This window comes from Periplaneta americana, chromosome 2, assembly GCF_040183065.1.
Source record: "Periplaneta americana isolate PAMFEO1 chromosome 2, P.americana_PAMFEO1_priV1, whole genome shotgun sequence".
NCBI classification, from domain to species: domain Eukaryota; kingdom Metazoa; phylum Arthropoda; class Insecta; order Blattodea; family Blattidae; genus Periplaneta; species Periplaneta americana.
In genome coordinates this window covers 185,983,653-185,998,728 of record NC_091118.1, presented here as the reverse complement: position 1 = coordinate 185,998,728, position 15,076 = coordinate 185,983,653, and the positions used below count along the sequence as shown (strand labels likewise).

The 15,076-nt window shown below is 38.1% G+C and overlaps 1 protein-coding gene across 2 annotated transcripts in view; it reads right to left on the bottom strand.

Annotated features, from left to right (window-relative positions):
• Positions 1 to 15,076, bottom strand: part of LOC138694927 (dopaminechrome tautomerase-like) — a 60,658-nt gene that overhangs the window by 10,046 nt on the left and 35,536 nt on the right. For both annotated transcript variants that reach the window (XM_069819122.1, XM_069819121.1), the window contains exons 2-3: positions 14,489 to 14,689; positions 4,386 to 4,549 (exon numbers count right to left, since the gene is read on the bottom strand). In XM_069819122.1, the coding sequence (XP_069675223.1) occupies positions 4,386 to 4,549; positions 14,489 to 14,687 (363 nt within the window). In that variant the 5' untranslated portion in view covers positions 14,688 to 14,689. The remainder of the gene's footprint in view (positions 1 to 4,385; positions 4,550 to 14,488; positions 14,690 to 15,076) is intronic.

The following is a 15,076-nucleotide window of genomic DNA, read 5'->3' as shown; positions in this document are numbered from 1 at the left end:
CGATCTTCGCACAAAATAATGTACGATACACGAGCGGTATGTTTGTTTTCATGTTCTCGGAAATTAAAAAAGCTCAACTACGTTTCGCTTTTTCAATCTTTTCCTCGACCATGAAAACGTCAATATACCGCTCTTGTAACGCATATTACTATTAATGTAAGGAAGTACATATGATATTTCCATGCAGATATTCTGCGTCATCATACAATGAAAGAGTAATGGAACGGAGAAAAATTCTCTCCGGCACCGGGATTTGAACCCGGGTTTTCAGCTCTACGTGCTCTGCATGGAAATATCATACGTACTTCGGTACATTAAAATAATATATATAACATTGTTGTGTTATTCGGTGCCGCATTGTTAAATCGCTACTGCTCTTTAACGTGGCGCAAGCTCGGCCCATTCTGACGCCCCACTACATATGACTGGAAGTAGTGCTCAACGATAAACACCTTCTCCTCTGTTGTGAGAACCATAATTGTAGCGCTAACTCCAATATTGCATATACAGGGACATCATTTTATTTTTACTAACATTTTTAATATTAACCTGGCTATACCTTTCTATTAACGAAACAGGAAACACCGTTTGCTACCCTTTCCACGACGGAGTTCGATGATACTGGCGTAAAATACAAATCACTTTACTAGGTATAGGAGGGAAGAAAAGTATTTCATCCATTTATGTAAACTAGGAAATGTCGCAATTTTGGGTTTGATAATTTTCATTAGGTTTTTGTTTAATCAAAATACAGTACTGTATTAACACTTAGTGTTTTACACACGAATTGAGCTATCCATTCGGAAGTATTAATTATGCAGTGTGTATTGTACTGTTACAGCACATTAGCGTACTATATAGAGAATGAAGTTAAATTGAAAAATAATTATAATATGGATATTTAAACACATTTTAGAAAATGGTGGCCGTTCATTTCGATATAGGCTTCAGTTCTTTTGTCCATCTTATCGCACTATAGACTATTGTACCTAATTCCAATTACCAGTTTTGTCCTTCGTACGAGTAACTCATGTTGAAATAATTCTGTACCTACTCTATAAAAGAGTACCTTAATAATAATCCGTGGCGCTACAGCCCGTTAAGGGCCTAGACCGACCAGCCGGCTGCTGGCCTCACGCCCACATGCCGAAGCAGAGGTGGACGATCATCCAACCAGAATGGAGGTATCGTGTGGTTAGCACGATGATCCCCCCAGCCGTTATAGCTGGTATTCGCAACCGGATTTCGCTACCTATCGTAGCTCCCCAAGTGCATCACGATGCTGGGTGGGCACCGGTCCCATACACTGGCCGAAATTTCATTAGAAAATTTCTTCCCCCATGAGGACTCGAACCAGCGCGCATTCCGTAACGCGAATCCTAGGCGGGATGCCTTAGACCGCGACGCCACGGAGCGGGACAAAAGAGTACCTTACGTACTGTAAATTCAATCTTCACTTCTGCCCGATCCGAAAAGATAAAATCACTCAGAAATGCTATCTACTGTCCGTTCAAGTGGTTTTGTCGCAGGGTTGTAGAAAGGGGGGGGGGAAATCACGTGAAAGTTAATTACTTAAGGAGGCCCTTTTATTTAAGTTATTTTAAACACTTGATTAATATTACGTAGACGTCCAATTCCTAACAGAAATTAATGTTTTCAGAAAAGAGCTAAGATAGCCCAGCTACTAGACTTTACAAAGGGGCGAACAGAAGCAGGTGGGGGAAACCGGGATGCGACATAGGAAAACGGACGACAGTACCGTACGAAAATATGATTCAATATTGAAAGCTCTTTCGTCACTGGAAAACGCGAACATATTTCTGAAACGTACTATACTCAGTAACTCAGTACTGCTTACGCGCCCTCGGCTCTGTCGTGAACGGTTGGAAGTTTACTACAGTGCATGAGGGTTAAGTTGGCGTGATTTCTACTATCCTTGTCTGCGGTCCTTGTCTATCGACTGTCAACAGATGTAAGGGGGGAAAGGTTTTCTTTTGTAGAATTCTTGGAATTCCCTTCCCTCCTTCTCCCTTGGCCCTTCTAGAACACACTTTTGCAAATCCAATTAGTGGGTCTCTCAGTGGCGTCTTGGCGTTGTTCGAGTTCATTTATTCAGTAGTGTTTAGTGAATAGTGAAGTAAGTGTGTGTCTCGTTGTGTCAATATAATATAATATAATATAATATAATATAATATAATATAATATAATATAATATAATATACAATAATTCACAATTTAAACAAAATGTTTTCGGAATTGCATGGTTTCCCTGTTATCTTAAACATTGTAATGTGTGTTGTGCTCTTGTTTTTAATAATCATGGTAGGCAATATGGGAAAATGCGGGAAAGCCTTGAAGTCGGACAGTATGAACATGGTTATTAATGTACACAAATTCTTTACTGAAGAATATGAGGCACTGAAACGCGGAAAGCAAACAATATCTCTGTCGAGTGTTATCGAAAGAACTGCTGCAGCGACAGGTATATCGTCTCGTAGTGTTAGCAGGATTTTAAAAAAACAAAGGGAGGCACTAGAAAGTGGAAGTGTTCTGCGAACTCCAGGAAAGAAACGCCCAAACAGGACCCCTCAGAAAACTGCAATTGACTCATTTTCTGCCGCCGCTATAAGACGAGTAATTTATTCTTTGTATCGGACTGATTTTTTGCCTAGTTTGAAGGATATAAATGACGCATTAATTAAGGAAAGCTTATTCACTGGAAGCATATGGAGTTTGAGAGAAATTCTTAAAAAAATGAAATTTAGGTATGTTAAAAATACTCAAGGCAGAAAATTTTTAATGGAAAGGTCAGATGTTATTTTAAAGAGATTTAAATTCTTAAGAAAAATGAAAGAATTACGCGCCACTGGACGCGCCGTTGTTTATCTGGACGAAACTTGGGTTAATGTGAACCATACGAAAAGCAAAGTTTGGAAAAGCGATGATCACGAAATTGACTTCCCACTTCAAACCCCAATAGGAAAAGGTCAACGGTTTATTATTTTACACGCCGGATGTTCGACAGGTTTCATTCCAAACGCGCTTCTAACTTTCAAATCTAAATCAACTAAAGACTACCACGAGGAGATGGACAGCACTGTATTTAAGAACTGGTTCATTAATCAATTATTACCAAACATTCCTCTCAATAGCATCATTGTAATGGACAATGCCCCCTATCATTCAACAGAACTCAATAAGGCACCAATTTCATCAACACCGAAATCTGAAATGCAGTCCTGGCTTCGTAACAATAACATTGAATTTGATTTACGATCCACGAAACCTGTATTATATGAACTTGTAAAAACTAAAAAAGATAATTTCAAAACATACGAAATCGACCAAATTGCGACAATGCACTCCCATACTGTAGTGAGACAGCCACCATACCATTGTGATTTAAACGCGATCGAATTAATATGGGGGCAGGTTAAAAATGACGTTGCGAAGCGTAATATTTCGTTCAAAAGTAAAGATGTGAAATTGTTGTTTGAGAGCGCTCTTGCAAAAGTGACGGAAGATAATTGGAGAAAGGCCTGTGAACACGTGGAAAAAGTCGAACAATTTTATTGGGAGAAGGACGGACTAGTAGACGAAATTAGCGATCGATTCGTAATAAATTTGGATGACACGGACACGGACGAGGAACTTTCTGGCGGAGAGGAGTCAGAATTTGAAGAGGAAGAGAGTGCCGCCGCTGCTAACTCCTGGTCGCTGGAAGGAGTGTCGACCATACCGCCGTCACCATAAATGAGGGTAGAGAGAGATGGTGAGTATTCTTTCTCTTTCTAAAAGGGACTAGACAAGTAAATCCTCATGGACTGTAGTAGAAGGGGTGGGAGTGAAAAACATTCCAAAACTCAGGTACAATAAAAATTGAAGTAAAAATAAAATGATGTCCCTGTACAATTTAGTATGTCAAACTGTCATATAAAATAAATAAATACTTGGTTGCTGGGAAAAGATGAACAACGGATGAGCAATAATTTCAGTATTCTTTTTTAATTGGTTATTTAACGGCATTGTATCAACTACTAGGTTATTTATCGTCGTTGGAATTGGTGATAGCGAGATGGTAGTTGGCGAAATGAGGCCGAGAATTGGTCATAGATTTACCTAACATTCGCCTTACGGTTGGGAAAAACTTCGGAAAAAACCCAACCAGGTAATCAACCCAAGTGGGAATCGAACCCGCGCTTGAGTGCAACTCTGGATCGGCAGGCAAACGCCTTAGCTGACTGAGCTACACGGTGGCTTTATTTCAGTATTATTTGTTTTGTCCCATACTGTACTATGCAGCCACACATCTGGTCATCTTTGAGGAAACTGCTGCGATCTTTCCTTATCAAGTGGATAGAAGTGACAAACGAAAGAGTGCTCACCTTAGTTCTCAGAACCGAAGTGATGCCATCGCAATCACCCTGTGTGTGCCAGCTCCAGTCTGGGTAAGGTGTGAGCAGGCCATTGGCTGGATCCACTGTGTTCAAGGTTGCAGGCACTCCGGGCAGGAAGCGCGGTGTAGTCACAAACAAGCGATTGTAGGGATCTGCAAAAAATATTATTACACATGCTCTCATTTTACGAGGAAACTTCGCATCATTCCGCAGTCAGCCGTCTTTCTGCTCTCCCGATCGCAGCGTGGGAAGCTAGATCTACAAAACATCCCAGCAGTTAGTTACTTCTGAGAATTGTACTGGAACGTGAGCGTGACTGTTGCTTGTGTATTAAGTAATCGATTGGAAAATGAAGTACACATCGAATTTATTTGGTGAAATATTACGCGATAAAAGATAACTATATAAGATGGGCTCGGAGATTTGCTCGTAAATATCCTGGCTCTAGCATTCCTACAAAATCTTGCGTTTCGAAGTTGAAAAAATGGCGTACAACAGGTTCAGTTTGTGATATGCAGAGGAAGCGGAAAAGACACGTTTTAACTGAAGATAAAGTTGGGGATATTCGGACGGGTTAGAAGTTAGAAAATCACTTAATCGTCTAGGGCAGGATACGAACATATCCATGGGGTTGGCCCACAAAGCAACCTGACTGCTGAAATTTCGACCATATAAACAAAGGTTTGTGCAGGAACTTCACCAGACATATTTCGCCGCAAGAGTAAGGTTCTGTAATTGGTTTCGTGAAAGTGTTTACAATGGAAATTTGGATCCACAGCGAATGTTTGTCTGACGAGGCATGATTCCATCTTTGTGGACATGTAACAGTGGCGGCTTCTCAAGAGGGTTGCAGGTTTGTACACCCCCAAGTAATGTTCCTAATCTCCCGGCTTTGTTACTATTAAAAAAAAAATATATATATATATATATATATTTTTTACAATTTTCATTCATGACTATCTGCAGCTGGCGTCTTGTTTTGTACGTCTGGAAGAGCCTTCGAGCGTCTTGGTTTGCAAAGATGTTGAAAACCTATGGAAGGTAGTTTATAGAGATGTTCGGCTAATGCGGGGACAGGGGGTTAGAGGGGTGGTCTACTGCTTTCTCATTGAGAACGGTTTGTCGCACTCCTTGACATGGACACCAACGTCAATGCAGAAGGAACTAAATTCACTGGGAAAGTATCTGTTTCAACTAGACATTTGTCCGAAGTAATAAGCATGAAAAATGTATTCATTCAGCTTGTGCAATGAACAGTCGCATATTTCGCACATTACTTTCTCAATCTGCATCCACACAAACGGCACAATACATAAAGGAGCTTGTATTTTGCTTTAAAGTTGTAAGAGTTGTCGTTCTGACAATAAGTGCTGCTATCTCCCGACAGCCTACGAAAGCTGCATTCGAATTTTATGAACGAAAACGTTGGACTTGGTACTTGGTAGCATTCTGATGACGATTCTGTGCTCAAATGTTTTTCATGAGGTTAAATCGTAATATAGAGAGCTCCATCCACGACCCCGTCCACTTTTGGACTTTCTGTATAAATAAGTATGCTTGTATTTAGCCATTTTACTTATTAATTGCACATAAATAAGCTTTATATGTATAGCCCTAAGGTATACACGGTTTTGAACTTTAAAGTAAAGTATGTTTAACTCCTCTCCGATATCCATTGTGCACCACCATATTTTCAAACCACCAGCCGCCACTGGCATGTAAATTCTCAAAATTTGCGAATGTGGTGTACTGAGAACCCGCATATTATACAGGAAGTGTCATTGCATTCCATTAAAATAGGGGTATGGTGTACTGTAAGCGCGCGGCGGATAATTGGGCCTATATTTTTCGAAGACCGCGTGAATTCAGATGCGAGAACAATGTTGCGTCCATTTCTTAATGAACTGGTACAGGAAGAAAAGGATTACGGATATTTTCAACAGGACGGTGCCACAGCGCATACCGCTCATAATTCTATAGACATTTTACGTGCAGTTTTTAATGACCGGAGAGTAAATACAGGTTTATGGCGTCCTAGATCAGTCGACCTCATTTACCGTGATTATTATCTTTGGGGAAACCTAAAGGGAAAAGTTTACTGAAATAATTCCCGTACTACTGTAGAAGAACTGAAGGTCGAAATAACACGTGCTATATAGTCTAGCCTATTACCGAAGCGGGTTTACAGAAAGTGGCAAATAATTTGTTTAAACGATGTGAGACATGTCTTACTGCGGAAGGAGGTAATTTTCACAGTAGACTATCTGAAACAAATGGTGAGGAATAAACCTGTATATATGTATTTTTAATAATAATTTAAATTCGTGGACTTATTTTATTCTGTAGTTGTTAAATGCCTTCATTTTCAGGTAGTAATGGAACACGCTACACGCCGGTGCAAGCACGACACAGAGGAAAGTGTTCCGCTGTAATCTAGTTTCCTCGTAAAATGAGAGCACTGTATGGATATTACTGTTGCTATTACTATACTACTAATACTACTACTATAGGCATCTGACAAAGAAAACTCAGTGCGCAGAAACCAGCGGGCGTGACTGTCTCGCGCAGATGACGTATGCTCCCGTTCCCAGCATGCTCTCACGACTACTGCAGGGGTGTAAGAGGGGTATAGCATGCGCGCCGCGAGGAGTCCGAGCTGAGTTTTGCTTGTAGAACATCTATAGTGCTGCCTGTACTACTGTTCAAGCAATAGCATATCCCGAATAATCTTCATCAAAGACTCTTAAATGAGAAAAGGAATAGGCAATTATTATTTATTTAATGTAAGAGGAGGGGGGGGGGAATTATGCGAGGGAAATAGAATTCTGAGAAAATATGTTTTATAAATCCTTTAAGGGGAAATTACGCGAGTAAATATGACATTCTAAAATAATCACTTTTTTATGTTACCAATTTTCATAATGATGTCCAATATTCTAAATTTCTCCTTGATATTTTCACTTCTCTGATCACGCAATAATACCTCAGCTACAGAATTAAAATTGCATTTTGGAAGTTTAAATTATTAATTCATTCATATTTTTCTTTCCAAGTGTAGGTCTTTCACTGCAAGTCCAGTATTCTCCAATCTTCCCTCTTTTCCGACATCTTAGTCCCCGCATACGATCCATATATCTAATGTCGTCTATCATCTGATTCCTTCTACCTCGAACACTTCTGTCATTCATCATTCCTTCCATTGCACCCTCCAGTAAGCAATTTCTTCTTAGCCAGTGACCCAACCAATTTCATTTTATTTTTCTCATCAGTTTCAGCATTGTTCTTTCTTCACCCATTCTTTCTAGCACAGCTTCATTTCTTATTTTGTTCATTTCATACGCTCTAGTCTTCTCAATATCCACATTTCAAATGCTTCTAGTCGTTTCTCTTCACTTCGTCGTAATGTCCATGTTTCTGTCCCATTTAGTACCACATTTCACGCAAAGTACTTTACTGGTATCTTCCTTAGTCCTTTTCTTAATACTTACTTACTTACTTACAAATGGCTTTTAAGGAACCCGAAGGTTCATTGCCGTCCTCACATAAGCCCGCCATTGGTCCCTATCCTGTGCAAGATTAATCCAGTCCCTATCATCATATCCCACCTCCATCAAATCCATTTCAATATTATCCTCCCATCTACGTCTCGGCCTCCCCAAAGGTCTTTTTCCCTCCAGTCTCCCGACTAACACTCCATATGCATTCCTGGATTCGCCCATACGTGCTACATGCCCTGCCCATCGCAAACGTCTGGATTTAATGTTCCTAATTTTGTCAGGTGAAGAATACAATGCGTGCAGTTCTGCGTTGTGTAACTTTCTCCATTCTCCTGTAACTTCATCCCTCTTAGCCCCAAATATTTTCCTAAGCGCCTTATTCTCAAACACCCTTAACCTATGTTCTTCTCTCAGAGTGAGAGTCCAAGTTTCACAACCATACAGAACAACTGGTAATATAACTGTTTTATAAATTCTAACTTTCAGATTTTTTGACAGCAGACTAGATGATAAAAGCTTCTCAACCGAATAATAACACGCATTTTCCATATTTATTCTGTGTTTAATTTCCTCCCGAGTGTCATTTATATTTGTTACTGTTGCTCCAAGATATTTGAATTTTTCCACCTCTTCGATGGATAAATTTCCAATTTTTATATTTCCATTTCGTACAATATTCTGGTCACGAGACATAATCATATACTTCGTCTTTTCGGGATTTACTTCCAAACCGATCACTTTACTTGCTTCAAGTAAAATATCCGTGTTTTCCCTAATCGTTTGTGGATTTTCTCCTAACATATTCACGTCATCCGCATGGACAAGACGCTGATGTAACCCGTTCAATTCCAAACCCTGCCTGTTATCCTGAACTTTCCTAATGGCATATTCTAAAGCGAAGTTAAAAAGTAAAGGTGATAGTGCATCTCCCTGTTTTAGCCCGCAGTGAATTGGAAAAGCATCAGATAGAAACTGACCTATACGGACTCTGCTGTATGTTTCACTGAGACACATTTTAATTAATCGAACTAGTTTCTTGAGAATATCAGTCCTTTTCTTAATAGAAATAAAAACTTTCTTTGCCATTGCTGTCCTCCTTTTGACTTCCTGGCAACAGCTATTTATAGTTCACTCCAAGTGTTTGAAACTGATTCATTTCGATTTCGCACGTTCACCTTCTTTATTTTTCTTCCGATAATCATGATCTGTGTCTTGTTTGAATTCATATACCTCCACACCTGTGGAGTAACGGTTAGCAAGTCTGGCCGTGAAACCAGGTGGCCTGGGTTCGATTCCCGGTCGGAGCAAGTTACCTGGTTGAGGTTTTTTCCCAGGGTTTCCCTCAACCCAATATGAGCAAATGCTGGGTAACTTTCGGTGTTGGACCCCGGACTCATTTCACCCGCACTATCACCTTCATCTCATTCAGACGCTAAATAACCTAAGCTGTTGGTAAAGCGTCGTAAAATAACCTACTAAAAATACATCCCATACTGCTCATAGCTGTCATTTAGCCCCAGTAGCATATCCCTTAGCATCTTCTCCTCTTCTGCTAATATTATCAACAAATGTTATTCACTTTATTCTTCTTCTTCCTACTATCACTCCTCCTATGTTCTGAAACAGTTATTTACTGAATCCTCAAAGTAGATGTTAAACAGAATAGGTGATAAAGGACATCCTTGTCGTACCCCTCTGTCTATTCCACTTCTCTCTGACACTTCTCCTATCCTGACTTTGACTCCATTGATTTATATTTTCCTATTTGAGTTTGTCTTATTTTTACAGTTCTAGAGACAATGTAGTTCCGATAAAGAAGTGATATTAATATATAGCCCTAAGTAAAAGTTTCGGCAATAGCTTATCTATTTAAGAAAGTTTTATTGAACTTTATATGTGGACGAACGTTTTCGCTCGAAAATTGAGCATCTTCAGATCCTACGATTTATAATCATACCAGTAGTTAACAATGTACATGTAATACGAATAATTGCACCCACCTTATAAATAGTAACCAAGAATTTGCAAATATCAATGAAACACTTAACATCCTAAAAAAATCATTAACAATAACGTCAACATAAACGTGGCGGAAGAGTTTTACGTAACAAAATTTATCACAGCGAAAAAAACTTAATTAATGAACAGTTATCTAACTTATGAAACTTCCTATACAACCTGTATAAAATATAGTTCCAACTGTAACATATACATCCGCCGAAGGTTTGCTTGTCATAACATCAAATTGTAGTCGTCCTGGATTTGACTTGAAAACAACCGAAGACACGCTGCTGAATCGTAAGTAAAACATAAACTTTTCGATCCATAGAATACGCAATTATAAATTATCTGTTAACATAAGCTTAATATCTTCATATCTTATCAAATAAAATTAACGTATATTACAGAACGATACTACTTTACAAGATTCGCAACTGTGACAGTTTCTTCTCTCAATAAGCCATATTCAGTAACACCAACAACATTATCGATATACAATATTACTATGTAACATTTTTAAAGAATTTCATATTATATTCAAAACTTGGTTTTAATTGTTCATACGAGCATACATTGTCTTTAACATTGATGAAAATATTGTAGGCCTATATAAGCTATATTTGTAAATTTCCACTTCATAAAACATAACTTCAAAGTGTAAAGCACACAAAAACAAATATTTTAGGTTTTGATTATTTATTTGCATGTTCTCTACTTTTAATGTTTTTAGATACAAATTTTACTTAATGCACTTTCAACTTATCTTCTGAATTATGGATAAATCGTGATACAAATTATGTGCACTGCATAAGGGGACCGGGACCCTGTAATATGCTAAATATTCCAATTTTTATTTTTTTTATTGATTTATATTCTTCGAAAAATCCTCTTACCAACGGTATATCATTTATGCATATTATTATTATTATTATTATTATTATTATTATTATTATTATTATTATTATGGAAATATATTTTAAAAATTTGTATCTAAGATGGGGATTATGCAGCTGGGGTGTTCTGATAACTTTGGCAGCCATTTTCCGTAATTTTGAATTTTTCTCTATAAAGTGTATCATATCTCAGGTCCTAGATTTAGATTTATTTCAAATTTTCTATGTGTATTTAGTTGATATTGTAGCATAAATTGACACATTTTTTTTAAAATAATGGTTTTTAAAGCAGATTTCTTGAACAATATAGCAAAAATTATATAAAAATTTACATGTTCAGAAAAAAAATTAATGGATTTATAAAACATTATTATTTTTGAAAACCCTTCCATCAAATTACTTATAAGAGTGTCAAAAATAAGCTGTAAAAGTTTCATTGTTTTACTCTCAAGAGTTTTAGAGAAAAGGTACAGTAAATATCACTAATTTAAATATGTTAAGATAGGAGGTTCCCGGTCCCCTTAGTGCAATAATTATTATTCGCGTTACATATACATTTAATTTTGTTAATACTAGCATGATTACACACTGTAGAATCTGAAGATCCTCAATTTTCGAGCGAAAACGTTCGTCCACATATAAAGTTTAATAGAACTTTCAAAATATAAATAAGCTATTGACGGAACTTTTACTTACTTACTTACAAATGGCTTTTAAGGAACCCGAAGGTTCATTGCCGCCCTTACATAAGCCCGCCATCGGTCCCTATCTTGTGCAAGATTAATCCAGTCTCTATCATCATATCCCATCTCCCTCAAATCCATTTTAATATTATCCTCCCATCTACGTCTCGGCCTCCCTAAAGGTCTTTTTCCCTCCGGTCTCCCAACTAACACTCTATATGCATTTCTGGATTCGCCCATACGTGCTACATGCCCTGCCCATCTCAAACGTCTGGATTTAATGTTCCTAATTATGTCAGGTGAAGAATACAATGCGTACAGTTCTGCGTTGTGTAACTTTCTCCATTCTCCTGTAACTTCATCCCGCTTAGCCCCAAATATTTTCCTAAGCACCCTATTCTCAAACACCCTTAACCTATGTTCCTCTCTCAGAGTGAGAGTCCAAGTTTCACAACCATACAGAAGAACCGGTAATATAACTGTTTTATAAATTCTAACTTTCAGATTTTTGGACAGCAGACTAGATGATAACAGCTTCTCAACCGAATAATAACAGGCATTTCCCATATTTATTCTGCATTTAATCTTCTCCGAGTGTCATTTATATTTGTTACTGTTGCTCCAAGCTATTTGAATTTTTCCACCTCTTCGAGGATAAATCTCCAATTTTTATAGTTCCATTTCGTACAATATTCTGGTCACGAGACATAATCATATACTTTGTCTTTTCGGGATTTACTTCTAAACCGTTCGCTTTACTTGCTTCAAGTAAAATTTCCGTGTTTTCCCTAATCGTTTGTGTATTTTCTCCTAACATATTCACGTCATCCGCATAGACAGGAAGCTGATGTAACCCGTTCAATTCCAAACCCTGCCTGTTATCCTGAACTTTCCTAATGGCATATTCTAAAGCGAAGTTAAAAAGTAAAGGTGATAGTGCATCTCCTTGCTTTAGCCCGCAGTGAATTGGAAAAGCATCAGATAGAAACTGACCTATACGGACTCTGCTGTATGTTTCACTGAGACACATTTTAATTAATCGAACTAGTTTCTTGGGAATACCAAATTCGGAACTTTTACTTATATGTTAATTACTTTGACAAGGCTTTCTTCTTGTTACGCACATACGGATTTTCCAAAAGTGTCGTCCAAGAGCAGCACTGCAGAATACAGATGAAGTATGGTACAGTGGTATATTATATTCTCAGGACTCAGGAGGCTATACTAAATTGTTGCCGTGCAGCTGGAATTTTATTTTGAAAAACTGAAGCACTTTTAAAAGAAGCCATGCCGTGTGTATCTCTGACTGAGGTTCTGGCTAATATATACAAGTACGTAATTAAAATTTGGAGCGAGTCTTGATGGGAGTTCACTTGTATGTAGACAACAATTTCGCACGACTGTCCACAAGTAGGATATACAGGGTGATTCACGAGAATTTACCGCCACTTACGGAGCTTATTTCTGAAGACTTTTGAGCAAAAAATGTCATATAAACATGGGTTCCATTCTCAATATTTACAGAGTTACGTTTCGTTATTGGAACGCATTGCTGTGAACGCGTGACCTTGGTCAGCGAGCAATCAGCAGCCAGCGCGAGCGCTACGGAAATCAAAGACAGCCGCATGCAGTTACGTAGAGCGACGAGTGCCGTTCACAAGCGTGCGGCCAAGTGACGGCGATATTATTTAACCCGTAATTGGTGAGGTGGTGGCTGTGAGTATCCCAGCCATTGTAGGAAAAGAAGCCTGCGCCAGGTGGATGTGCGGAGATATATTTTTTTCATTGCTTATTATGCTGCCTGCTTCCCTAATTTTGAAGAAAACCTAGTTAAAACAAATAAAAGTACTTGATTATATAAATTAAAAATTCAGTTTGATTATCTGAGTGCTACGATACAAGTTTCTAAGTAAGTGGGGTAAGTGCAATCCCCACCTCACCAGTTACGTGACTAGAAAAATACCTCACGGGTTAAAATGTGTTGTAAACTCTCCAAGACTGTAAATTAGAATGCAAAATTGAACTGAAAATAATCAAATCGGTGGAAGTGGTGTGATTTGTAATAATTGTTGTGATAAGTGTGTAAGAATAATGTAATTTTATAGTTAAAAATAGAAAAAAGATGTCTGTACGAAGCAACTAAGAAGTTCACAGCATATTTTTAGCTTCACAATACTTGCCAATTAAAGAAGTGATACTTCTGAATGGTTCATTCTCTATTTGTATTATTCTTTTACCTTGAAACTAAAGAAAAAACGTATTTTACAAACAACTTTAAATTAGTGTAACTCTGAAAATATTGAGAATAGAAACCATGTTTATATGACATTTTTGCTCAAAATGTCTTTAGAAATAGCTCCGTAAGTAGCGGTAAATCCTCGTGAATCACTCTGTATACAGAGGCTCTTGTTTATTGCACATGCGCAGTGTGTTGTAAGCGAAACTTAACAATGAGGGAGCTCCAAATTTTATTTCCATATCTGTACGTACGTAGTACATCTACTGTATTATCAGGCAGTACATCTGACTTGATGATATGTGTCAGAGAAAGAATAGTAATTGTTTGTATACATTTTAAGTCTGCTTAGTGAAATATGTTACTAGTCAGCGATGTATGCAATGGATGGAGAAAGGAACTGGCCACCCTACCCCAATAGTTCCTGGCCTAGTTGCCTCATGATTGCTGCCTTGTTGGTGTCACTTGTGAGATTCTGACTTTCTTCGGACAGCTGACTAAACATTTCGTGTAAAAATGAATAGGTAAGTTGAGTAACGGACAAGAAAGTAGAAGGAAGAGTGTTGATTCTGGACTTAACTGATAGCTTCTCAACGAAGGGCTAGGGATTCGATTCCATTCATACTTTATGGAATTTCTGATAGAAAAATTTGTTGTGGAGCTGGAATTGTGCAGTACCTCAGATTTCTCTGGTGTTTCAATTGAGAATTTGTTCTATCATCTCGAAACTGTTAAAATAGTCGTTAAATAAAAATCCACCCACTACCATAAACCTTCTTACCTAAATTTGAAACGTCCATGTCTAAAGGCACGGCGTTTCCAACTTTGTACGCGCCAGAGTTGATAGCGTTATTTCTCATCTGTTGACTGGGGAAATTGTAGTCCACTTCTTTCCACTGGTATACAATTTGAAACGGGTCTGCGGCCCGGAGAGGGGTCGCGACCATCAGGAGCAAGACGAGCGGTGAAGGAAACTGCATACCTGAAAAATCCAGATGTCAGGTTATTAATTACGTGAAGAATAGCTTTGTTTCATGTCATGATTGATAATTATTGTGATTTTCTACTGACAGACCTCAATGTCAATCAGTCTCGGAGACTACGTGTTCATAATGCTTGTGTTAGCGATGTCCGTCACCAGTGGCGTAGCATGAAATTTTGAACAGGGGAAGCTAACTCAAGTTGTCTTTCACGTACATATGAGAAAACGTATTACAAAAAATAAATAGTAGTCAATGTCAAGTCAGTAGCCGAAGATTGGTTGGAACCTCGTAAGTAACACCAATAAGGTATCACCTCAAATGGTACGTAGTAAAATATGATTTCATGGTTTACACATATCTCTAACAAATAGACACGTGTACGTATA